Source organism: Argiope bruennichi, chromosome 11 (genome assembly GCF_947563725.1).
Source record: "Argiope bruennichi chromosome 11, qqArgBrue1.1, whole genome shotgun sequence".
NCBI classification, from domain to species: Eukaryota; Metazoa; Arthropoda; class Arachnida; order Araneae; family Araneidae; genus Argiope; species Argiope bruennichi.
In genome coordinates this window covers 33,525,498-33,550,370 of record NC_079161.1, presented here as the reverse complement: position 1 = coordinate 33,550,370, position 24,873 = coordinate 33,525,498, and the positions used below count along the sequence as shown (strand labels likewise).

Below are 24,873 nucleotides of genomic sequence, written 5' to 3'. Positions count from 1 at the left end.
CATTTCCTGTTATTCTGTTTTGGAAATCGTCCGACGATAAATTAATGCTTGGGTACCCCACGAATTAAGCAGTAAAAATTTTATTGTGTGGAATTTCCATGTGCGATTTATTCGTCAAACTCTATGAAAGAGATTTTTTTTTTTTTTTTTCTTCTAATTTGTAGTAATGGACTACAGAAATGGATGATCCACAATAATACTAAACGAACATAGGCATGGAGTTTATTCGAATGAACCATATCAAGCGTTTGTTATTTATTAAATGATCTTCCTCTAAGACTAAATAAAGGTGTTCAAATTTGTCAAATTTATTTATATTCTTCATTAAAATAGCTTTTGAATAAAATGAAAGTAAAGGAGCCAAAATTACTACATAGAAGCTGCTAAATTTGGTATAAAATGGGGTAAAAGTGGTATAAATTGGATAGTTTATTTAACAATTCTTAAATCGCAATTTAAACTTAAGAATAGAATGACTTTATATATTTTCATTTACTTAATTTTTTTTAAATTTGATATAGCTATTCTTAAAAAGAGGACAAATTTAATTAATCTGACAGTTAGTAATTACATGATACATCCGAATGCTTACGATTTGTATACAAGAAACTAGATTACATTTTTTTTTTTTTTGTCAAATTTAATGTTTTTACATAAAAAAAAGAAGAAAAAATTGTTTCAGAATTGAAGGACGTGTGCTGCTAAGTGACAATTTGTGGAATTTCGTTTAAGTCAAATAAATATATTAAATACGTAATTTCCCTTGTTGACATCGTTACCACATCGTAATCCCAACGCGCTGGAGGTCCCAATAAATGAAAAAGGTTAAATGGTGCTTTCCTGTGTATAGCATGCAAATTGTCATTTATGTTAATGAGTGAGTATTGCGTCTTTAAATTTCAAACGTGCCAGGTTTAAATGTCACGAAGACTGCAATTGCAAGTATTCCCATGAGATAAGGTAAATTTGAAGAGGTTTACTATGGTAAAAAAAAAAAAAAAAAAAAAAAAAAATGCTGAGGGTTTTTAGCAGAGCGCCCGATCTCGCCGGATCTTAATTTCCAACGACTAATATCTTTTATTACTTAAAACCTTATTTCTATTAGTTTACTCCTATGTTGTAAATATCAGATATCATTTACTTAATAGAGATGCGCTAGAAAGGAAAATACATATTATTAATTATCAACCACACTCATAAACACAATCAGCCAGTATGCATTTACATTCACACTCTTTCGAACATAGTAAACAGCATACTCCAATAAGAAACGGTTGAAATCACTGAGATGGTGATCAATTTTTTTTTACTGTTTGCTTCGCCCACATTTACCGATACTTTTCAAACACTAAATTGGAATTATTATATATTTTCAATACAATAGTTTTCAGAAAAAGTTGTATACAATGCCTATTTTACAATATTTATCGTTAAATTTTCATCTTTATATCTTCAAATAACAAATTATATTTTCATAAAAGCCTCTATTTTAATAACTTGCATCTAAAAAAGTAAAAATATGAAAAAATCGAAGATTTCACTCTGAATTTTATAAGTAATTGCTTACTATATAAATATAAATGGTATATTATATAAATGGCCCGGCTGACTTAATCTTACGAAATCATATACAAACGCAAAAACGACTGCAGCGCCACTTGACGGAAAGCGTTAAAACTCAGCATCCGTAATAAAACGTTCTGTTTTTATTAGTATCTGTTGATCATGATATAAGCATTAGATTAATATTATCAACTTTCTAAATCAGATATTTTTTAAAATGTAGTGTTTTTTATAATACTAATACTCATTTTTTAAAAGTGAAGTTTATTGTGCCCCTTGCTGCGCCAAGAATGCCAAGTCGCCAATAAAGATGGCGGAAAAGTAAACAAACACCTCTGCGGAACAGTTACGGCTATTACTTTCCGCAATAAAAATATGATTTTTTTATTGGTAAGTATTGTTTCATCTGAGATTGTTTTTTTTTAACCGTTGGAATCACTATTGTTGTTTAACAATTTGGAAATAAAGAAACTTTTCAAAATGCCTGCGCCGGTTTGTTGTATTTTCTTATTAAACAGGTAGGATATGATTTAGTTTTCGTTTCCTCAGTTCAGCCATAACTGTTTGATGTTAGAAATGCAAAATTATTAAAAATTTATCGGAGTGTAAAACCTTAAGCATTTCAAATATTATGGCAGTATGAAATAGCAAAACATTTCATTGCTGGTCACTTTCAAGAAAATGGTGTATTTATTAGTTAAAAATGAAATAGCAAAACATTTCATTGCTGGTCACTTTCAAGAAAATGGTTTATTTATTAGTTAAAAATGAAATGGCTAAAAACTCATCAAATGGGACGCGCCAGTCTACGACTGTTTCGAAATTACAAGAAGAAAATTAGCATATGTTTACGTTCCTTATACAGAGTTCACAGGAAGGAAAATGGATTATCGCCAATCCATCCTCGTTAATTAATAAGAACCAAAAATGGTTTTTGAGTCTCAGGTATAAATTTTTAAAAAAAATATTTTTATTGAAAAGAAAAAATTTAAATAAATTGGTAATAAATTTAAGTTAAGACTTCAAAAGTTAAAACTGAATTATAGTTTTAAATAATTTATTATTTTTTATAAATAAAAAATATTGTAAACAATGTAATTAAAATTTTGCCAAGTTTATTGACTTGTGAATCTAACGTAAACTAATAAAAGAACCTATCTCATCAATCTGCTTGTGAATTTAAAAACATGAGCAAAAAATTCCCTCAATAATTGTTTCATTTTATTTAAAATTTTAATTTGATTATCTTTGAATACAAGGCTATTGGGAATTAAATGAAAGAACAAAATTAAGTAAATTACAATGTCCATTGTCAATTGCTTATTTGATGATCCAATTTTGTGAATGGTAGTTAACTAGAACAGAGCCATTAATTTAGCATTATTTCAGCATTTGTCTTAGAACTTCTCAAAAAAGGTGAGAAAAAAAAATGTATGAAGAAACTATAGTCAAACTTTTATACATTAGATTTGAAGGCTCTGGATAAAAATGTCATATATTGAATTTTGATTTGCAAAAATATATATTCATACTGATTATTTTTCATGATTTTCTAATTAGCAACAATTTACATATTTTTTTAGGATTAAAAAATGAGGTTATTCAAGTAGCATATTTCAGTAATTGTTCATGTATGTATCGATTTACTTACAGTGTATTAAAAACATTTTGTAATAAAAAAGAAAGAAACTAAATTATTATTTTTAAACATTCTTTTCCTTTTTTTTTTTTTTTCAACGTAATTATTTCATTGTTTGTTTTTGTTTAAAATTCTTGTTTTCTTTAAAATTCTAAAGCTTATTAGGATTAAATATAAAAATCCAACTCCAAATAGAAGATCGTTTTGTAAAACAGAAACTAAGAGTAATATGACTTACCAGGAAATAATAATCAAGCACCTGTACAATCTTCCATGAATTTCTGATATAATAAGGATTGGGGAAGCTAATCTTTTTCCTCCTTTTTAAAAAATTATATATGGCATTACGTACGCTCAAATTTTATTAGAGAAATTAAAGTTGATATATTGACAATTTTTCTCATGAAAATGTAAGGTCTCTGAAAAATTCTTATTGTATAGAAGTTTTTTATTTATCCCTTTTTAATGTATGTGGTTTCGTTAAATTTTCCAAAGATGGGAATATTGAATCAACTAACATGATTAAGGTACTTGTTTATTTGCAACAGCAATTAAAAAGCACCTAGAAAAAATTTGGCCAATTTGATGATTTCGATTGTCTTTTATAGAATTTATTATTATTATTTTTTTTATATATATGTATCTATGCATTTGAGTATGTTTTTGTAATTTTTTTTTCTTGGTACTTTTTGGTTGCTGTTAAAATTGAATTGTACTTTATTAAATTGCAATCGACTCAAAATGAATTGCATACTGGTCTACACTCAATTTTTGTCTGTTTCTTTTCTAGTAAATATGAAATCAGAATGTGCTTCAAAAATACTTTAGTGAAATATGATTGAAAAGAATGTTTATTAGCTTACTAATAGTAAGTATGGTTAATTTTTACCCATTTATTTTATTTTCATATTGAAATATAATTTTGAATTGTGACAGAAAATTTTTAAAGTTAATTTTGTGATATTATAAGAACCTGCTTTGAATATTTAGCTATTAATGTTTAAAATAAAAATATTTAAACTGTGCAATGTTTTTTAGAAAAGCAGCTTACATGCCTAGCTCTCAGAAATTGCTGTAAAAAAGTAAAGCAGCTATTATTTGTTTCTGTAGTTTTATTGATATTACATCCCAGTTTAATATCCTTTAAATGAAAAAAGGCTTTCACATCCTATATATCGCATTAAGAATTTAAAAATTATAATAATTTGGATTGTTTTTTTCTTTTTATCAGATTATATATTTATTACAAATATTTAATTATTACAAAAAATCCATTCAATTTGGAGGATTTTTTTCTTTTACTCTTACTGATGTCACTGTCACTATTTTGTTTGCAGTTAATTGTATAATTTTTTTTTTAATTTCTTTCAACTAAACTGAAAACAATTAAAATATTTTCAATTTTATTGGTACTAATTTCTTGAGTTCTTTAAACTAAACTGAAAACAATAAAAAACACTTTCAATTTTATTGACATAGACAAAAGTATTAAGAACATATAGTTATTTGATACCAATATTTAAATAATTAGCTTTCATATAATATTCATTATTTATTCACATCAGATAAAAGAAAGTTTTAAATTTATTTATGTGTGAGTAATCAATTATTCAATCAAATATGCATGTTGAATTTCTGAATTCATTTTTTAAAGCATATTTTTACAAAATATTGGAATGGAATCAAGATTTCTTTTGAATTTATAATAATATGATTATAATGAACTTATTGTGTGAAAAATATGTTGATAAATAAGATTATAATATTTTAAAGGTTTAATTCATATCTAGGTTTATTTTTTATAACTTTTTTGGGGAATTTCACCTTTAAATATTTAAGCTTAAAGAAAGCAATCATTGAGGTATGAAGAAAAAATTTGTATTTATGATTTTTGTAATATTTGAAATTAGAAATATTGGTCGTATCTAACTGAGTTTATTATAGACATAAACTTTTAATACTGTGTTAATGAAAATAAATAATTTAGTTAATAAAAAAATTTATTTTCATACCCCAAAGGTAGAATGAATCTGAGAGAATATTTATATAAAAAAAATAAAAAGGTTATGCTGAGGGCAGTCTGAAAGTTTTTGTGATTGCAATTTTTTAAAATTTTATTTTCCCTCCACATTCTGTGCATTATCTTTGGATGGTGAATTTAAATCATCACTCTTTTGCAGCTATGCATAACCATTAACTTTCGGTCCTGTGTTTGCTATTTGTAATTCAATAGCAACATTTAGAGCCTTTGCAAATAACTGCTATTACTTATTGTGATGTTGTGGAGATAGGTGCTAAACGTCTCATTCGATTAATAGACTTCACCCATATCAGAATTGTATTTATAAATTTGCTTTGGTTGTATTTTGCACACTTTTTTCTTTTGTGCACAAGAATATCAAGTATCGTAGACTACTTTTTATCTACAGATTTTTAAAAATTTTAGATAATTTCTCACTTTTCTATAATTTTTTTATGTTATGGATACTTTGAACTAAAAAAACCCCTACTTAAATGAATTTTCATGCAATACCCTTCTTATGTGTGAAATGTGATTTCTGTATTTATAAAAACTTTCACTCATTAGTAACCATTTTTTTTTCAATCATTATGAATGAAATTTTATTTGAAATGAGATTTTTAATTGATTTCCAATTGGGAGCTTTGACTTCTGAATGATGAAGTCTTCTTTCATTACTGTAAATGTGCATAATTGCATTTGTAAAACATCCGCTATGCTTATGTGCTGATTCAGTTACTCTGAATCAGCACATAAAAAATGCAAAATTATTAAAAATTTATCAAAGTGTAAAACCTAAAACATTTCAAATATTATGACAGTATAAAATAGCGAGACATTTCATTGCTGGTCTCTTTCAAGAAAATGGTGTACTTATTAATTAATAATGAAAAATCCAAAAACTCATCAAATGGAACTCCAGTCTATGAGGGCTTCGAAATTACGAGAAAAAAATTAGCATCTGTTAACACTGTTTATACAAAGTTTACAGGAAGGAAAATGGATTATCACCAATCCATCCTCGATAATTAATAAGAACTGAAAATAGTTTTTGAGTCTAGGGTATAAATTTAAAAAATATATATTTTTATTGAAATGAAAAGAATTAAATAAATTGGTCATAAATTTAAGTTAAGACTTCAAAAGTTAAAACTGAATTATAGTTTAAAATAATTTAATGTTTTTTTATAAATCAAAAATATTGTAAACATTGTAATTAAAATTTTGCCAAGGTGAATCTATAGTCAACTAATGAAAGGAAAAATCTCATCAATCTGCTTGTGAATTTAAAAACATGAGCAAAAAATTCCATGAATAATTTTTTAATTTGATTATCTTTGAATACAAGGCCATTGGAAATTAAATGAAAGAACAAAATTAAGTAAATTACAATGTCCACTGTCTCTGTATTAGCAAAAAAAACCCCCACTTTTATAAATTTTAATGCATTACCCTTCTTATGTCTACAATTTGATTTCTGTATTTAAAAAAACTTTCACTCCTTAGTAACTATTTTTTGAAATCATTATGAATGAAATTTTATTTGAAATAAGATTTTTAATTGATTTTCAATTGGGAGCTTTGACTTCTGAATGATTAAATCTTCTTTGATTATTGTGAATTTGCATAATTGCATTTGTAAAACATCCGCTATGCTTATGTGCTGATTCAGTTACTCTGAATCAGCACATAAGCATAGCGGATGTTTAATTTTTGTTTAAATTAAAAATTAGCCCTTAGTAGGAAACTTGAAATCAAAATGAAATTGGTGCAATCACGAATAGAATTTTGTTTTTGCATATTGATTATTTTATAAAATTATTTTGATGCTAATTTTTTGTAAAAAAAGTATGATTTTGTATTTGATATTACTGTATGGAAAAAAATATATGTTGCATGATTCACTAAATTTTTTTTATATCTTGACACAAAGATTTACTGTATGTTATTGCTTGGTGAAAATACTAATAGTACAGGTGTATTACATTATTTTTTTGTTAACATGGCACCATTGCTATCGCATTCAAGTCTGATGCCAACATTGGGCTATTATTGACACTGTGCTGTTTCCAGTATTTGGTGATAAGTAGTATCAATATTTTTGGTTTGAATTGATTGATTCAATATTTTCTTTGAACCTATACTTTTGACATTAATATGCCTAGGCCTAGTGTCTAGTTATAATATATATATCTTAGACTTGTAGCCAGTATTATTAGATTCGTATTCAAGATTAATAAATTTATATCCTATGTTATTAGAGTAAAATAAAATTCAATACACATGAATAAGACTATCAAATAGTAGGCGACTTGATTTTTTTTATTGCTATTTCCGTCTTATAAAATAACATTTTCTTATTTTAGAAACATAAAATTTACCTTCTAAATACTTGCTTTGTTTTTTTCTTTGTAATATTTACTTTCTTCATGATTTGAAACTCAGCATGTGAATGTAATAGAAGTCACTGAAAATATGACTTACTGTTAGAAATATTAATTTTTTTATATTCATATTTTTTTTCTATTATTATACCATCATTCTTGAAAGACAACTTGTTTCTTGTGATTACTGCTTCCTGAAAATTTCAATATATTTCTGTATTAGTAGCTTGATATATATGATTCTCTCTCAGGATATTATTACCAAATTTTAATAGTTTCAGACTTGTACTATTTTACAAATCTTACCTCTATTCTTTTTCCAGTACTGTGTATTTGCCAATTTGTTTCTGTCTTCCTATTTAAAAGTGGAGCTTTAAGTTGAAATAGAAAATTATTAAATTTCAAATAAGCTTGTTGAATCAAAACAGGTTCCTCATATAAAATGGATTATCATTCAACATCAATATTTTTTGGGGGCAATAGTAGATGTGTTTAATAATTTTTTAATCCTTAGAGAATAATAATTTACTGATGCAATATGATAAACAACGAAAAAAAAAATGCTGAACTTCAAGAGTAAAGAGTGATTATGTATTTTTATACTATCAGTTCTATTATAGAAGAAGGATCTGTAATAATTTATAAAAATCTGCAAACTATAAAAAAATTTCATCTTTTCTTAGTTTTGAAATTAAATTGCATGTTTAATTATCCAAAAATTATGAAGTATAAAATCTTATTTAAAATATAATAAAAAGAAATCTCTTTATACAAAAAAAAATCTCCATTTTTATACTTTATTAGGCTGTCAATGAGCCTGGCTAGCATAGAATAAAAATGCTTTTGTAATATGTGAATTTCCGTACAAGATTAAAATTTTCTCTGAAATATTTTTAAAAATTAATGGAAATTAGCAACGAAATTGCTATAATACAAAAGATAATTCTTTGAATTTTTTATTTAATCACGTAAAAATTTTCTTATGTGCAATATTTTTGTAGTAATAAAGGAACAAGACTAAAATGCTTTCGCGAAAAAAAACAAAAAAACTTTATTTTATTTCAAATATGTTTGTGTCAATTTTCACAGCTCTAGGACTTATGTAGTTTTTCCACTCACCCAAAAATAAAAATCTCATTTGTCACAGTCACCTCACCAAATTTGCTTATTGATTGATTTTTTGACCATCTGTTTTCATATGAAAATCAACAACAATCAATTGACAAAAATCGAAACTGATATCATACTTTAACTCTTCAGCACCCATTTTTTTAACGTTAGCACATGCATGGGGTTATTTGACACACTATTTTCAGGCATTTACTTATTATCTTATTGGTCATTTGTATAAAAATAAAATATAGTCAGAATATGTAAAAGTTTTTCCATGGAAATATGTTCTTATCTTAGATACAAATGCAATTTTTAATAAGAAAACCCGAAATTGAACTTAGCTCCTTTTTTCCATATGTTGTAGTAATCATTTCCATTTTCCCCATTCCGTTATTATAAAACTTGCTGTTTTTAATACTAGTAGTTTTTTTTTCCTTGTATAAAAATATTGGAAAAATAAGAAAAAATTCTAATATTTCACTCTGAATTTTATAAGTAATTGCTTTATATATAGATATAAATGGTATATTATATAAATATATATATATATTATAGTATATATATTATACTATATGGTATATTATATAAATAGCCCGGTTGATATAATCTTCAGAAATCATATACAAACACAAAAACGACTGCAGCGCCACTTGACGGAAAGCGTGAAAATTTAGCATCCGTAATAAAACGTTTTGCTTTTATTAGTATCTGTTGATCATGATATAAACATTAGACTAATATTATCAACTTTCTAAATCAGATATTTTCTGAAATGTAGTGTTTTTCATAATACTAATACTCATTTGGTAAAAGTGAAGTTTATTGTTCCCCTTGCTGGGCCAAGAATGCCAAGTCGCCAATAAAGATGGCGGACAAAGTAAACAAACACTTCTGCGGAACAGTTACGGCTACTACTTTCCGCAATATAATTATGATTTTTTAATGATAAGTATTGTTTTATCTGAGATAGTTTTTTTTAACCTTTGGAATCACAAGTGTTGTTTAACAATTTTGAAATATAAAGAAATTTTTCAAACTGCCTGCGCCGGTTTGTTGTGTTTTGTTATTAAACAAGTAGGATATGATTTAGTTTTCGTTTCCTCAGTTTAGCCATAACTGTTTGATGCTAGAAATGCAAATTATTAAAAATTTATCGGAGTGTAAAACCTAAAGCATTTCAAATATTATGACAGTATGAAATAGCAAAACGTTTCATTTCTGGTCACTTTCAAGAAAATGGTGTACTTATTAGTTAAAAATGAAAAAGCCAAAAACTCACCAAATGGAACTCCAAAACGCACCAGTCTATGAGTGCTTCGAAATTACGAGAAGAAAATTAGTATCTGTTTACGCTGTTTATGCAAAGTTTACAGGAAAGAAAATGGATTAATACCAATCCATCCTCGTTAATTAATAAGAACCGAAAATGGCTTTTGTGTCTCAGGTATAAATTAAAAAAAAATATTTTTAGTGATAAGAAAAAAAATTAAATAAATTGGTAATAAATTTATGTTAAGACTTCAAAAGTTAAAACTGAATTATAGTTTAAAATTATTTAATGTTTTTTTATAAATAAAAAATATTCTAAACAATGTAATTAAAATTTTGCCAAATTTATTGACTTGTGAATCTATTGTCAACTAATAAAAGAACCAATCTCATCAATCTGCTTGTGAATTTAAAAACATGAGCAAAAAATTCCCTCAATAATTGTTTCATTTTATTTAAAATTTTAATTTGATTATCTTTGAATACAAGGCCATTGGGAATTAAATGAAAGAACAAAATTAAGTAAATTACAATGTCCATTGTCAATTGCTTATTTGATGATCCAATTTTGTGAATGGTAGTTAACTAGAACAGAGCCATTAATTTAGCATTATTTCAGCATTTGTCTTAGAACTTCTCAAAAAAGGTGAGAAAAAACAATGTATGAAGAAGATATTGTCAAACTTCTATATATTAGATTTGAAGGCTCTGGATAAAATTGTCATATGTTGAATTTTGATTTTCAAAAATATATGTTCATACTGATTATTTTTCACAACTTTCTGATTAGCAACAATTTACATATTTTTTTAGGATTAAAAAATGAGGTTTTTCAAGTAGCATATTTCAATAATTGTTCATATATATATTGATTTACTTACAGTGTATTAAAAACATTTTGTAACAAAAAAGAAAGAAATTAATTGATTATTTTTTAGCGTACTTTGACCTTTTTTTTTTTTTTTTTGACATAATTATTTCATCTTTTGTTTTTGTTTAGAGTTCTTGTTTTCTTTAAAATTCTGAAGCTTAATTGGATTTAATATAAAAATCCCACTCCAGATAGAAGATGGTTTTGTAAAACAGAAACTAACAGTAATATGACTTACCAGGAAATAATAATTAAGCACCTGTACACTCTTCCATGAATTTCTGATATAGTAAGGATTGGGGAAGCTAATCTTTTTATTACTTTTTTTAAAATTAATCATGGCATTAAGTAAGCTCAAATTTTATTATACAAATTAAATTTAATATACTGAATATTTTTCTCATGAAAATATAAGGTCTCTGAAAAATTCTTAGTGTATAGAAGTTTTTTATTTATTCCTTTTTAATATATGTGGTTTCGTTAAATTTTCCAAAGATGGAAATGGAAATATTGAATGAACTAACATGATAAAGGTACTTGTTTATTTGCAACAGCAATTAAAAAGCACCAAAAAAAATTTCGCCAATTTGATGATTTCGATTGTCTTTTATAGAATTTATTATTATTATTTTTTTATATATCTGTATTTATGCACTTGAGTATGTTTTTATAATTTTTTTTTCTTCGTACTTTTTGGTTGCTGTTAAAATTGAATTGTACTTTATTAAATTGCAGTCAACTAAAATTGAATTGCATACTGGTCTACACTCAATTTTTGTCTGTTTCTTTTCTAGTAAATATGAAATCAGAATATGTTTCAAAAATACTTTAGTGAAATATGATTGAAAAGAATGTTTATTAGCTTACTAATAGTAAGTATGGTTAATTTTTACCCATTTATTTTATTTTCATATTGAAATATAATTTTGAATTGTGGCAGAAAATTTTTAAATGTTAATTTTGTGATATTATAAGAACCTGCTTTGAATATTTAGCTATTAATATTTAAAATAAAAATATTTAAAATCTGCAATGTTTTTTAGAAAAGCAGCTTACATGCCCTAACTCTCAGAAATTGCTGTAAAAAAGTGAAGCAGCTATTATTTATTTCTGTAGTTTTATTGATATTAAATCTCAGTTTAATATCCTTTAAATCAAAAAAGGCTTTCACATCCTATATATCGCATTAAGAATTTAAAAATTATAATAATTTTTATTGTTTTTTTTTATCATTATATATTTATTACAAATATTTAATTATTACAAAAAATTCATTCAATTTGGAGGATTTTTTTCTTTTACTCTTATTGATGTCACTGTCACTATTTTGTTTGCAGTTAATTGTACAATTTTTTTTTATTTCTTTCAACTAAACTGAAAAGAATTAAAATATTTTCAATCTTATTTGTACTAATTTCTTGAGTTCTTTAAACTAAACTGAAAACAATCAAAAACATTTTCAATTTTATTGACATAGACAAAAGTATTAAGAACATATAGTTATTTGATACCAATATTTAAATAATTAGCTTTCATATAATATTCATTATTTATTCACATCAGATAAAAGAAAGTTTTAAATTTATTTATGTGTGAGTAATCAATTATTCAATCAAATATGCATGTTGAATTTCTGAATTCATTTTTTAAAGCATATTTTTACAAAATATTGGAATGGAATCAAGAAGATCTCTTTTTAATTCATAATAATATGATTATAATGAACTTATTGTGTAAAAAATATGTTTATAAATAAGATTATAATATTTTATAAGTTTAATTCATATCTAGGTTTATTTTTTATAACTTTTTTTGGGGTATTTCACCTTCAAATATTTAAGCTTAAAGAAAGCAATCATTGAGGTATGGAGAAAAAATTTGATATATGATTTTTGTAATATCTCAAATTAGAAATATTGGTCGTATCCAACTGAGTTTATTACAGACATAAACTTTTAATACTGTGTTAATCAAAATAAATAATTTGGTTAATAAAAAAATTTATTTTCATAACCCAAAGGTAGAATGAATGTTAGAGAATATTTATATAAAAAAATGAAGAGGTTATGCTGAGGGCAGTCTGAAAGTTTTTGTGATTGCAATTTTTTAAAATTTTATTTTCCCTCCACTATCTGTGCATTATCTTTGGATGACGAATTTAAATCATTACTCTTTTGCAGCTATGCATAACCATTAACTTTCGGTCCTGTGTTTGCTATTTGTAATTCAATAGTAACATTTAGAGCATTTGCAAATAACTGCTATTCGTCATTGTGATGTTGTGGAGATAGGTGCTAAACGTCTCATTCGATTAATCGACTTCACCCTCATCAGAATTGTATTTATAAATCAGCTTTGGTTGTATTTTGCACACTTTTTTCTTTTGTGCACAAGAATATCAAGTATCTTAGACTACTTTTTAGCTACAGATTTTTTTTAAATTTTGGATAATTTTTTGCTTTTCTGTAATTTCTTTTTATGTTGTGGACAATTTGATTTATATAAGCAAAAAACAAACAAAAAATAAAACCCTATTTTATGAATTTTTGTGCATTACCCTTCTTATGTCTGAAATGTGATTTCTGTATTAAAAAAACTTTCAGTCATTAGTAACTATTTTTTGAAATCTCTATGAATGAAATTTTATTTTAAATAAGATTTTTAATTGATTTACAATTGGAAGCTATGACTTCTGAATGATTAAGTATTCTTTGATTACTGTGAATTTGCATAATTGCATTTGTAAAACATCCGCTATGCTTATGTGCCGATTCACTTACTCTGAATCAGCACATAAGCATAGTGGATGTTTAATTTTGTGTTGAAATTAAAAATTATTCCTTTGTAGGAAACTTGAAATCAAAATGAAATTGGTGCAATCACGAATAGAATCTTGTTTTTGGAGATTGATTATTTTATAATATTATTTTGATTCCAAATTAAAAAAAAAAGAAGTATGATTTTGCATTTCATATAACTGTATGGAAAAAATATGTTACATGATTCACTGAGATATTTTTCATATCTTGACACAAAGATTTATTATATGTTATTGCTTGGTGAAAATACTAATAGTACAGATGTATTATATTATTTTTTTGTTAACATGATAATAGCACTATCACATTCAAGTCTGATGCCAATATTGGTCTACTATTGACACTGTGCTGTTCCCAGTATTTGGTGATAAGTAGTATCAATATTTTTGGTTTGTATTGTTTGGTTCATTGTTTTCTTTGAACTATACTTTTTGCATTAATATGCCTGGGCCAAAAATTTTGGATCTAGTTATAATATATATATCTTAGACTTGTATCCAGTATTATTAGATTTGCATTCAAGATTAAGGAATTTATATCATATGTCATTAGAGTAAAATAAAATAATTCAATACACATGAATAAGATTGTTAAATAGTAGCCGACGTGTGTGTGTGTGTGTTTTCGCTATTTCCGTCTTATAAAATAACATTTTCTTATTTTAGAAACATAAAATTTACCTTCTAAATACTTGCTTCGTTTTTTTCTTTGTAATATTTACTTTCTTCATGATTTGAAACTCAGCATGTGAATATATTAGAACTCACTGAAAATATGACTTACTGTTAGAAATATTAATTTTTTTATATTCACATTTTTTTTCTATTATTATACCATCATCCTTGAAAGACAACTTGTTTCTTGTGATTACTGCTTCCTGAAAATTTCAATATATTTCTGTATTAGTAGCTTGATATATATGATCCTCTCTCAAGATATTACCAAATTTTAAAAGTTTCAGACTTCAGTAGTGGTTGTGTTTAATAATTTTTTTAATCCTTAGAGAATAGTAATTTACTGATACAATATGATAAACAACTAAAAAAAAATGCTGAACTTCAAGTGTAAAGAATGATTATGTATTTTTATACTATCAGTTCTATTATAGAAGAAAGAACTGTAATAATATATAAAAATCTGCAAACTATAAAAAAAATTTCATGTTTGCTTACTTTTGAAACTAAATTGTATGTTTAATTATCCAAAAATTATAAAGGAAAAAATCTTATTTAAAATATAAAAGAAATCATTTTATACAAAAAAAAAAAAAAAAACTCCATCTTTATACTTTATTACGCTGTCAATGAGCCTGTTTAACACCTTAATAATACTTTTGTAATATTTGAATTTCCTTACAAGATTAAAAAGTATATTTGTAAAATTTTCTTTGAAATATTTTTAAAAATTAATGGTAATTAGCAACGATATTGGTGTAATAGAAAAGATAATTCTTTGAATTTTTTATTTAATCACATAAGAATTTTCTTATTTGCAATATTTTTGTAGTAATAAAGGGACATGACTAGAATGCGTTTGAAAAAAAAAAAGTTTGCATTATTTTGCTCCAAATATGTTTGTGTCAATTTTCACAGCTCTAAGGCTTGTGGAATTTTTCCACTCACCCCAAAATAAAAATCTCATTTGCCACAGTCACCTCACCAACTTTGTTTGTTGATTGGTTTCTTGGCGAACTTTTTTCTTATAAAAATCAACAACAATCAATTGACAAAAATCAAAACTGATTTCTATTTATATCATACTTTAACCCTTCAGCACCCATTTTTTTTAATGTTAGCACATGCACGGGGTCATTTGACACACCATTTTCAGGCACTTACTCATTATTGGTTATTTGTATAAAAATAAAATATAGTCAAAATATATATATAAATGTTTTTCCATGGAAATATGTTCTTAGATACAAATGCAATTTTTCACAAGAAAACCCAAAATTCAACTTAGTTCCTTTTTTCCATACGTTGTAGTAATCATTTTCATTTTCCCCATTGTGTTAATAAACTTATATTGAATGTATAAAATCTGTTCAAATCTCTTAAGCCTTCAAAAATGAATTTATATGTGATTAATATTGAAAAAGTTTCATATCTATACTTTCTTGCCTTTAGTCATTTTATGGAGACTGAATATTGAATTAAATCTTAAACTATTACATTACTGAAATAAATTTGTTAACACATATAAAATAATTCAAAAGTCTTGGTAATTAAGTTAATATCTATAATAATGTGCATAATTATTTCCTGCACACCATTAAATATATCCATAAAAATGTACAATTAATTACATTTAATAGTATATCGAGCTCTGTAACAAATAGAAAATGCACTTATGAAATATATAGGTATGTTATTACTTGAAAACTTAAGTATGAATTTAAATTAACACATTATTAATTGGTCCATGACATATAAAAGTGCACTTTGTTATAATTTTAGTAGAAATTATTTTTTACATGTAAAAAAGTGTGCATTATTATCAGAAACATTTTGAAATGTTATAAATTCACCCTTCTCACTTTTATTAATGTGAAAGTGTTGATGATTGAGTTGAAATAAGTTTATACTCAAAACAAATAAAGCATAGATTTTTTTTTTTGTGTGTGTGTGTTTGTCACTGAAGTTCGGAGATATGAAAGCTAAAAGATCTTTTGTAGTGAACACTTGTTGTTGCTATCACCAAAAGTGTCATAAGAGCTGCTTCACATAAATCAATCAATAAATAATTAAAAAAATAAATTTCAAAATTTGTTTGTGTAGTAAAAATATCTTATTTATAATTGTTATTATATTTATGCCATCTTTAATCATAATATAGTTTTTTGTTGTTTATAATTTACATTATTGGACTTTTTTTTGAATGAAAAACATGTTGGTTTTCTCCCTTCAAAAGCATCATCATCGTATTTGGCTAGACAACCCAGGGTGGGACAGTGCCTTCCTCTGAATTCTGTTCCACTGCACTCTACTTTTGACACTTGTGCACTAGTTTCTTGCTTGGATAGTCAGGAAGTCTGTCTCCACTGACTCCATCCTTCTCATTTTGGGTTTACCCCTTTTCCTACTTATTAAAGGTCTATGTAAAAGATTTTTTTTTTTTAATATGGAATCATCATCCATTCTAAATATATGAGTTACCCAGTTCATCTGATTTATTTTTATGAACTTTATAATATCTGGCTCTCTATAGATTTAATATAACTCAAAATTATCTTCATCTCCAAACATTGTTGTCTATCCCACCAAGAATGGCCAGACCACCAGGGTCCAGGTCTCTGAGCCATAAGTAAGTAATGGTCTAATGAAGGTTTTATATAGTAAAAATTTTGTATTTCTTGATAGTAGTGAGGATTTAAAAATTCATTTTAGTCAGTAAAAGGTTCTATTTGCATTCATTAGACGACCTTGAATCTCCTTGACTATGCTATTGTCATCAGTAACTATAGAACCAAGATAAGTGAAACTTAGGACAAACTGAAATTTGTGGGAACCAATTTCTAAATGGGACCATTCAAAAGCATTATTACAAATTCCAAAAGATCAATCATTCAGAATACTGTTGATCTTTTTGGATTAAAAGAGGTTTCAAAGAATCAAAGTGAAGTTATCTTTCTGGCGTACTTTTAGTTTGGCACCATGGTTTTTTCCTGTCTTCTATTCACACACTGAATTAAAAAAAAAAAAACTGGGAAATTTAGTTTTATTATGAATATTTTCCATTCATTATTTTGCCTTGAGATGTATGTCTCATTTATATCAATTTTAAATATATTTTCTAATATTCATGATTTAATTTTCCGAAACATAGTTCCTGATAATATATAATATTCTATTTTCCATCGATTTGAAAATCGTCTCGTTTTTTTTAAAACACCTTTGATGCTCCTACTAAAAATCCTTTCCTTGATTCTTGATGCTCCTTTTGAAATTTATACAATCTCTAGTTAAGTTGTTATTTCTTTTCACGTCAATCTGAAAGATTTAAAATCTCTACTCTTTGCTTTTCATTCAAAAATAAATAATAATAATAATATGAGGGTTTTTTTAATAATTTTATTCTATTTAACATATAAAATAACCATAAATTATAAGATAATAACCGAATAAGAATTGCCGAAAGATTTTAAACTTCTCTCGTTTTGCTGAACATGTTTAAATTTTCAAGTCTTCAGAATAAGAGCTTTTCATAATAATTAAAAATAAATATTCAAAATAAAAATTTTAAAAAATTAAAATATAAATTTCTAAATACAGCGAATAGAATGAAATTTTCTTTTCAATGCAACGAATTGATTTTTTAATTTTGTGCACTCTAGCAACAGCGCCTAGGGCACTTGCGCTGCTTTGCGCATCCTAATCACACTATTACAGTGAAAACAAATACTAGTTATCTCGGCTAATGACCTGACTGAAAAAGAGCCAGATCTGCAACAATCAAGGAGAATTAATTGCTTTTCATAATGTTACAAATCTGTAATGTTTCTTCCTAGCGCGGTTAGTCTAATCATTGAAAGACCGATTTACGATCAATTCTGTTGGGTGTTGATCGGGTGCCGCGTCAGTGCTCTCAGAGCTTGGCGACAAAATAGATATTACTGGAAACTCCCAGAATTTTAGCGGTTCAGCCAGTGGGAACCAAGATATACCTGATTGGTCCAGAAATTTCTGGGCACGTCTCCCCGGAACTATAAAAGACCCACAGTTTGCAGCTGCAATCAATCGGAGTCAGTCAGTGGTAATCGTGTCCGAAGTCGGAATCGTGTAAAGAGTCTACGACGATTAGTTGGATCAATCCAGCGAAGAGCTCAAGCGATTGCTGAAGTGAGCTGTGTTCCGAGTCCTGTTGTTTATTGTAGAAGCAGCATCGTGTCGTGTGTGGAGTAGCCAGTCGTGCAGTAGTGAGTCGGCAGTTGGATACAGCTAAAGCGAGGAGACAGTGGAGATTTGCAGACATTTGAAGAGGCCGGAAAGTGAAGCTACGTGAATTCCCTCCTTCTGAATTCTGTCTGGCCGCTTTGTGTGCTGTGGTTGCTATTGCTACCGATTACTACTTGTGAACTACTGTTTGTTGTAGTGTGCTGCTGTGTGTTTCCTGTGTTCGTCTCGGTTGTATATTTGTCGTCTTCGTGTTAATGAAAGTCGTGGTCTGTCACTAAATGACTATTCATTTCATCGACCAACAAATCAAAAAGTACCCCGATGGAATAGTGAACCCGTAACAATATTTAAAAGCATAATTGGAAAAGCTTATTTTAGATGAACGGCAATGATGCAAGTACGGCTTATATAAAGTCTGAGGATGTATTCGCAGTTGGTTTAATCTATTAACAGATAATAATTACTTATTATTTTTTGTATCTAAGCAAGGTCCATCTTCCCCATTTTTTGCACAGATTTCATATTGCAATTAATCTGTCAGTGATCTGGGGAACGCCGCCATGTCACCCTTTGAATGTACATATGCTAATTCTTATTATCTCATTTATTATTATTCACTGGACTTATTATTTGTTCTGAGGTTTAGATTATTCTCTAATGTTTCTCAGGAACGGAGGATGATGGTGAAAATTTTTGTTGAAATTATCAAATTTGCGATGAAATTCAGGGAAAAAAGGGGGGGGGGTGAGTCTGTGCTCTAAATTGTTTGAAGTGTTATTTTGTCTAAGGTTGATAGTTCTAGTGTTTGTTTTTTTTTAAGAGAAAATAGTTCTTAATTCACTTTTATTGTTTCTATTATCTCTGTCGTGTTTGAAATTTTAAATTCTTTTTTCGTTCTATCTGCTTGGTGGTTTCATTTTCTATTTTAATTCATTGATTGTATTTTAAATATTAATGAGTTGTAATTGCTGTACTGTGTACTCTATCATCCTTTGAGCATTGTGATTTTGTATTTTCTGCTTTTTTTAAAATGTAGTTTTTAATTTATATCTCTTGACTTCAACACAGGCTTGTTTATAAAATAATTAATTATTTTATTATAGTCAAACGAATTATAACGTATACCCTTAATTTCCGGCCATATGCGTGGTATAAAATACAACTCGGCATTTGCAGAACCAATGTTTTTTTGCCTATAATGTTGAGTTTTAATTAAATTACAATTAAGGAATTTCTTTGAATGGATTTTTAGTATGGGCTAAATTTCGCTGATAATATATTTTAATATCTTGACTTTAAATTTAAATTATAATTGAAACTGTATTAACTAAGATAAAATAAGCAGAAGTGGTTTTCCAAAAACTTTTTCGCGTACTTTCTAATAAAGAGTGCCGAAGAACGCTTTACATTGCATTGGCGTACAATAGTTTGGAAATATTAACTTTTGGCGTGAATTTAGTATTTTTATTGAATCTGACGTCTCATTTTTTGGCGAATATTCTCTGACATGGTGATTAAAAGTATGGAGAAATCAGATTTATGCTTTAGACACATTTTTCTGCAATCGATTGAAATGAAAATTACACACAAAACTGTATTTTTAATCAAAAATTCCATATCAAATTTTATATATTTAAGTCATTGAGACTTTGTACTATCGCCTATACATATTTCTGAGAGTACAGACCGACAGATAGTCAAAACGTTGTTCGATTTGGCTCAAACTTTGTTAGGTGTCAAACTGTAGATGTTAAATCTGTGTTCCTTATCTTATCTAAATAGCTCTCTCCATTTTGTATTTATTGCGTTAACGTATATTCGAATAGCCGGACAGACGAATTTCCTCGTAACAGATTTTACACAAAATTTGGAATAAAGACGTATATCAAATTTACTTGTGTAACTCAATATGTTTTTGAGTTATCAAGGACATACAGGCCCTGAGTTCCAAAATTGTGTTTTTCGAACTGGGGTCGTGGAAATTCAACAAAATATCGAATTCGATTTTTATATATATATATATATAATTACTATGCTTTTCTCTTTAAAGCGTATGCGAGAAAGTAAAAAAGTGGAAAATATAAAAAAAAATATCGTACACAAATTTGGAAAATACCAATGTTCAGGTCTCTCTCTAAAGGAAAAGGAATGAATAACAAATATAAAATATAATTAGTTAAGTTCAGATTTAAGTTAAATAATCTTTTTACTTAATGTCAGAACTGCTTTTTGTACTTTAGACATAATGAAAGTTTATGCCTAATGTTGCCAACTAGCAATACAACCAAAAATATGCCTGCATCAAATATTTTGTGGTGAAATGACCAAAAACCGGGATAAATAAAATTTTACTTTTCAAATAAACATTTCTGATTCATCTTTACAGAAGAAAATATTTATTTGCGTACAAAAAAAAAAAAAAAAAAAAAAAGACATGTAGTAGACAAAAGTGAAAAAAATCTAGTTATTTTTTCCCACCAATACTGGAAGTGTATCTTGTAAATTCATTTAATAATATTTTCATTTATTGGCAGCAACGGGATGAGAGCTGCAATTTTATTCAAGAGACAAAATTGTTTACGTTGCTTAAAAACAATTTCCCATATTTAAAAAAAAAATGATTATTTTTGTGGAATTGTTATTATTATTTTTCTCGTATACGTAATATAGATAAAGTATAGAAATCGTCAAAAAATTCGGACTCGAGAATTTGAAAAATCTACACGTTTTAGACCACCTCGAGTTTTAAAAACACATTTTCGGAAAATGGCCGCGTGTTTGTCTGTAGCAAAGATAACTCAAGAAGAATTTGAGCTTGGCGACTGACATTCGTTATACGGTCCACAACAAATCCGCTGATTTCTATCAAATTTTGAGTAAATTCTGTTCAGAGGAAGACCGTCTGTCCGGCAGTTCGAATATAAGTTAACACGGCGACTGCCAAACGAAGAGAGCTGGATAGATAAAATTTGATACATAGATTTAAGATTTAGAGTGTAGACATCTATGAAATTTTGAATCAAATCCAAGTAGGAATTGACTATCTGCTGGTCTGTACTTTCAGAAACATGTGAACACGGTGATTCAAAAACGCAGTGACTTAAATATGTCAAATTTGGTACAGGATTTTGTAGCTACAAGTGCAATTATGTGTCAAATTTTGGTTTTAATTAGTTGAGAAAAATTTGTCTGAAACACAAATTTGGTTTTTGGATACTGTTAACTGCATACCAGAGATTAATCGCCGAAACATTCGCTAAGAATGAAAGAAAAGGAACTTAAAATGCTAAGTCAGCAGTTAATATTGCGCAGCTATTATGCGCGAATGTAATGTAAAGCGTTTTCAGAAATGACGCCTTTATGAGAGAGTGTGCGAGAAAGTTTTAATGAGACCCTGATTTTTTTTTAATGATCTTTTTCAATAATCTAGTTTATTCTTTCTTTACAGGGAGCAAGCATCATGGCAGACAAAGACAGGAGACGAAATTAAAAAAATAAAAATTTCTCTGAACTCAACATGTGCTATTATATAGACTACGTTCCAGAAAAAGAATCCTACTTTTAAAAGATATAAAAAGGACTTTATTTATCTTTCAATCGGCATTTTTAACGGCATTTGGAGCGTTAACGTGATTTTGTTGATAGCTAGTCTTAGTGGGAACGAATAACTTTGACGTGTCAGTGTTTCAAAAGGTGAAACGACAATTTATGACAATGGCAAATCCAATTGATTACCAACTCAAAAGTCTTCGCAGACTGAGCCTCGAAGATATTTCTCTAAGAAGAGTGGCTGTTCTTTTGCTTAGTGACCCTTTCAAGTATATGTACCAAATAACGGTGGAAAATGAACATGGCGAGAAAAGGGTGGTATCAAGAGATGAACAATTCAAAAGCATTGTAGCCGAACTCGGGTTACCCGAATCAATGAGGGGGCCGTTAGTTAATATAATGAATCTTATTTTCCAAGAAGCACGTGACTGGTTGAGGTTCCATGAAACATTTTTAAAGCTGAGTCATTCAAGATTTTACAATGGAAAATATATGAAACACGTCCATTGGACTTATATGGGAACTGTAAATTATCGGAAAACAGCTGAGGCAATTATCCGCGATGAAAACTTGAGCATCGACCGCCGATTTTGGTTAGCTTGTCTGTATTGCCTTGAAGACGATATTCAAGACCTCTGGCAAAAATTGCCCCCGCTGAGTAAAAAGTCTTTTTTTAACAATGGAGATCCTGATAGATATGATCCACCGTCAGAAATCATTGTTTTTTGGACTTGCATCCTAAGCGGACGAGAATATAAGATAGATAGCTTTCACATGGGAGCGGAAAGACGCTTCTCCTCTATCTATCAATATGCTTTTGAATTTTTTGCATACAAAGGTTATGAAACAGCAACTCAATATTTTTTTGAAAAGTTAACTTGTGAGGAAAAAGATGCGTCATTATTGAGAACGGCCCAAGCTGTAGTAGTAGAAGGTGGCCCCTTCTTTAAACTATACTATGATGTTTCCTGTTATTTGTTGTCACAGTTGAATGTAGAACAATTTCAGAAGGTTCTTGAAGATTCACCCGGTGCTGTCCTTAAAATCTTTCTGATTTGGCCAAGGCAAGATGTTTTGATCGAAGTTGCAAAGCTTGCATTACCGTATTTTCAGAGATCCGATTATGAAAGTCTGCCTTATTATCTGTACCGACAATTTCAATTAAAATATCAATCACGGAAACTACTTTGGGATCTTTTGCTGGTCATGCCTAAGGATTCGAGACATTCCACATTTTATTTAAATGAGTTTTTTACAAATGAAAATCCTGAAATGTTCAAATTTGTGTTTAGAAATATGGACCCTGCGGAAACATTGGAATTTTTCTTGAATGATATAATTCTGAACCATTGTTGCGATCTAATGGAAGAAGGCAAATGGGATTGTTTGGAATTTTTTATTCGCGAATCTAGGCTGTCCAAAGAAGGCAGAGAAAAATTCGCGGTAACATTCAATTCAATTTTTGCTTCACTATTAGAGTTGGAAATACTCGAACGTTTCACTAATATGATGAACGATATTTAAGCCGGGACTTCTCAAATTGCAACGAAGTAAATCAGATGGATACAATGGATTTTCAACCAAGTGGACAACCGGATGAAGAATTAATAGAAAGGCCAGCCAAGAAAAATAAAAAGATTTAGGAAGGAAATAATAATAAATGGCAAGGAATTTTATATTAAGTTCTTACCACAAATTATCAAGATTTGGAATCAGAAGACATAAAAATTTCATTTTTCTGGGAGATAATTTTAAAGATTCGATTCAAAAACAGCTCGTCTATTAATTTTCTTTTTAAGGTTTTTCTTGTATATTGTAAACTAGCCGCCTTTGGAGACCAGCCGGTTCGCCAGTATTAATGCTCGCTAAAATTGTCAAATATTTTATGTTACTTGGTCTCATAATAGTATTTTCAGCTTCAAATTTTGATAATAATATATATCACTTGTAATACTATGTAGACTTCTGCCGTTTTGTTCATTTTAATGCATTTCTCTCTCTAATTATCTATCAGAGCCTGTAAAATTCAATTTTAAATTAAAGTGGAGTTGATTAAACTGTAATTTAAAAAGACGATTTTTTTTTTAATAATACCAATGGAGTCTTTAAAAAAAAATATGAAAACTGAAAACATAGTCGGTCCCGCATTGAAGTCTTATGTGCGCTACAGAATAATTTTCATAATTTATAATATCTCAAAGAATTATTCAACAAAAAATTCACGGATTCATCGTAAAATTCAGTTTTTAGTTTTATTTTTAAAAGGATTTAAATGATGGCAATAATTTTTTTTTCGATCTACATCTGTACTTCAAAAAATCATGATGTTTAAATTTTAGACAGTGCTTTGGTCCTAAGGAATCATATTCTGAAAAATATTCTTGATACTCCATTTTTTAAATAAATAAACTTTTCTCTCTTCTGCGATCAAACCTGACCGATTTACTCAATTTTCAATGTTGCAACGTTAAAGCAATCAACATTTTCATAATCTAGGCCAATCACTCTTGAAAAACCTGAGAAGATGATTGTCTTCTTTGAGAAGTTCGATGAAATGGTTTAAAATAAAACGTTTTTCATACAATAGTGATATTCAAATTTTCATTAATCGGTCAATTTCAGTAATAATTAATTAATTGATTGGTGTACAACTATTTTTAATTTAAAATATTAGTGTCCCAAAATTATTTTGTTAAAGATAATTCAAAGGGCACAGGATCTTTGTAAAAATTTAGAATTCATGATACATCA

General features: G+C 27.6%; 1 protein-coding gene across 6 annotated transcripts; it reads left to right on the top strand.

Annotated features, from left to right (window-relative positions):
- Positions 1–1,718: 1,718 nt before the first annotated feature.
- Positions 1,719–24,076, top strand: LOC129957404 (uncharacterized). Of its 6 annotated transcripts, none has more exons than XM_056069706.1 (4): positions 1,719–1,953; positions 3,993–4,070; positions 11,654–11,731; positions 22,022–24,076. In XM_056069706.1, exon 4 carries the CDS (start codon positions 22,282–22,284, stop codon positions 23,644–23,646), a length of 1,365 nt encoding a protein of 454 aa, XP_055925681.1. In that variant the 5' UTR covers positions 1,719–1,953; positions 3,993–4,070; positions 11,654–11,731; positions 22,022–22,281; the 3' UTR covers positions 23,647–24,076. The 6 variants fall into 6 exon arrangements, with proteins under 6 accessions (XP_055925681.1, XP_055925683.1, XP_055925686.1 ...); XM_056069708.1 differs by having other exon boundaries at positions 1,947–2,081; XM_056069711.1 differs by lacking the exons at positions 1,719–1,953; positions 3,993–4,070 and adding an exon at positions 7,290–7,308.
- The last annotated feature ends 797 nt before the right edge of the window (positions 24,077–24,873 follow it).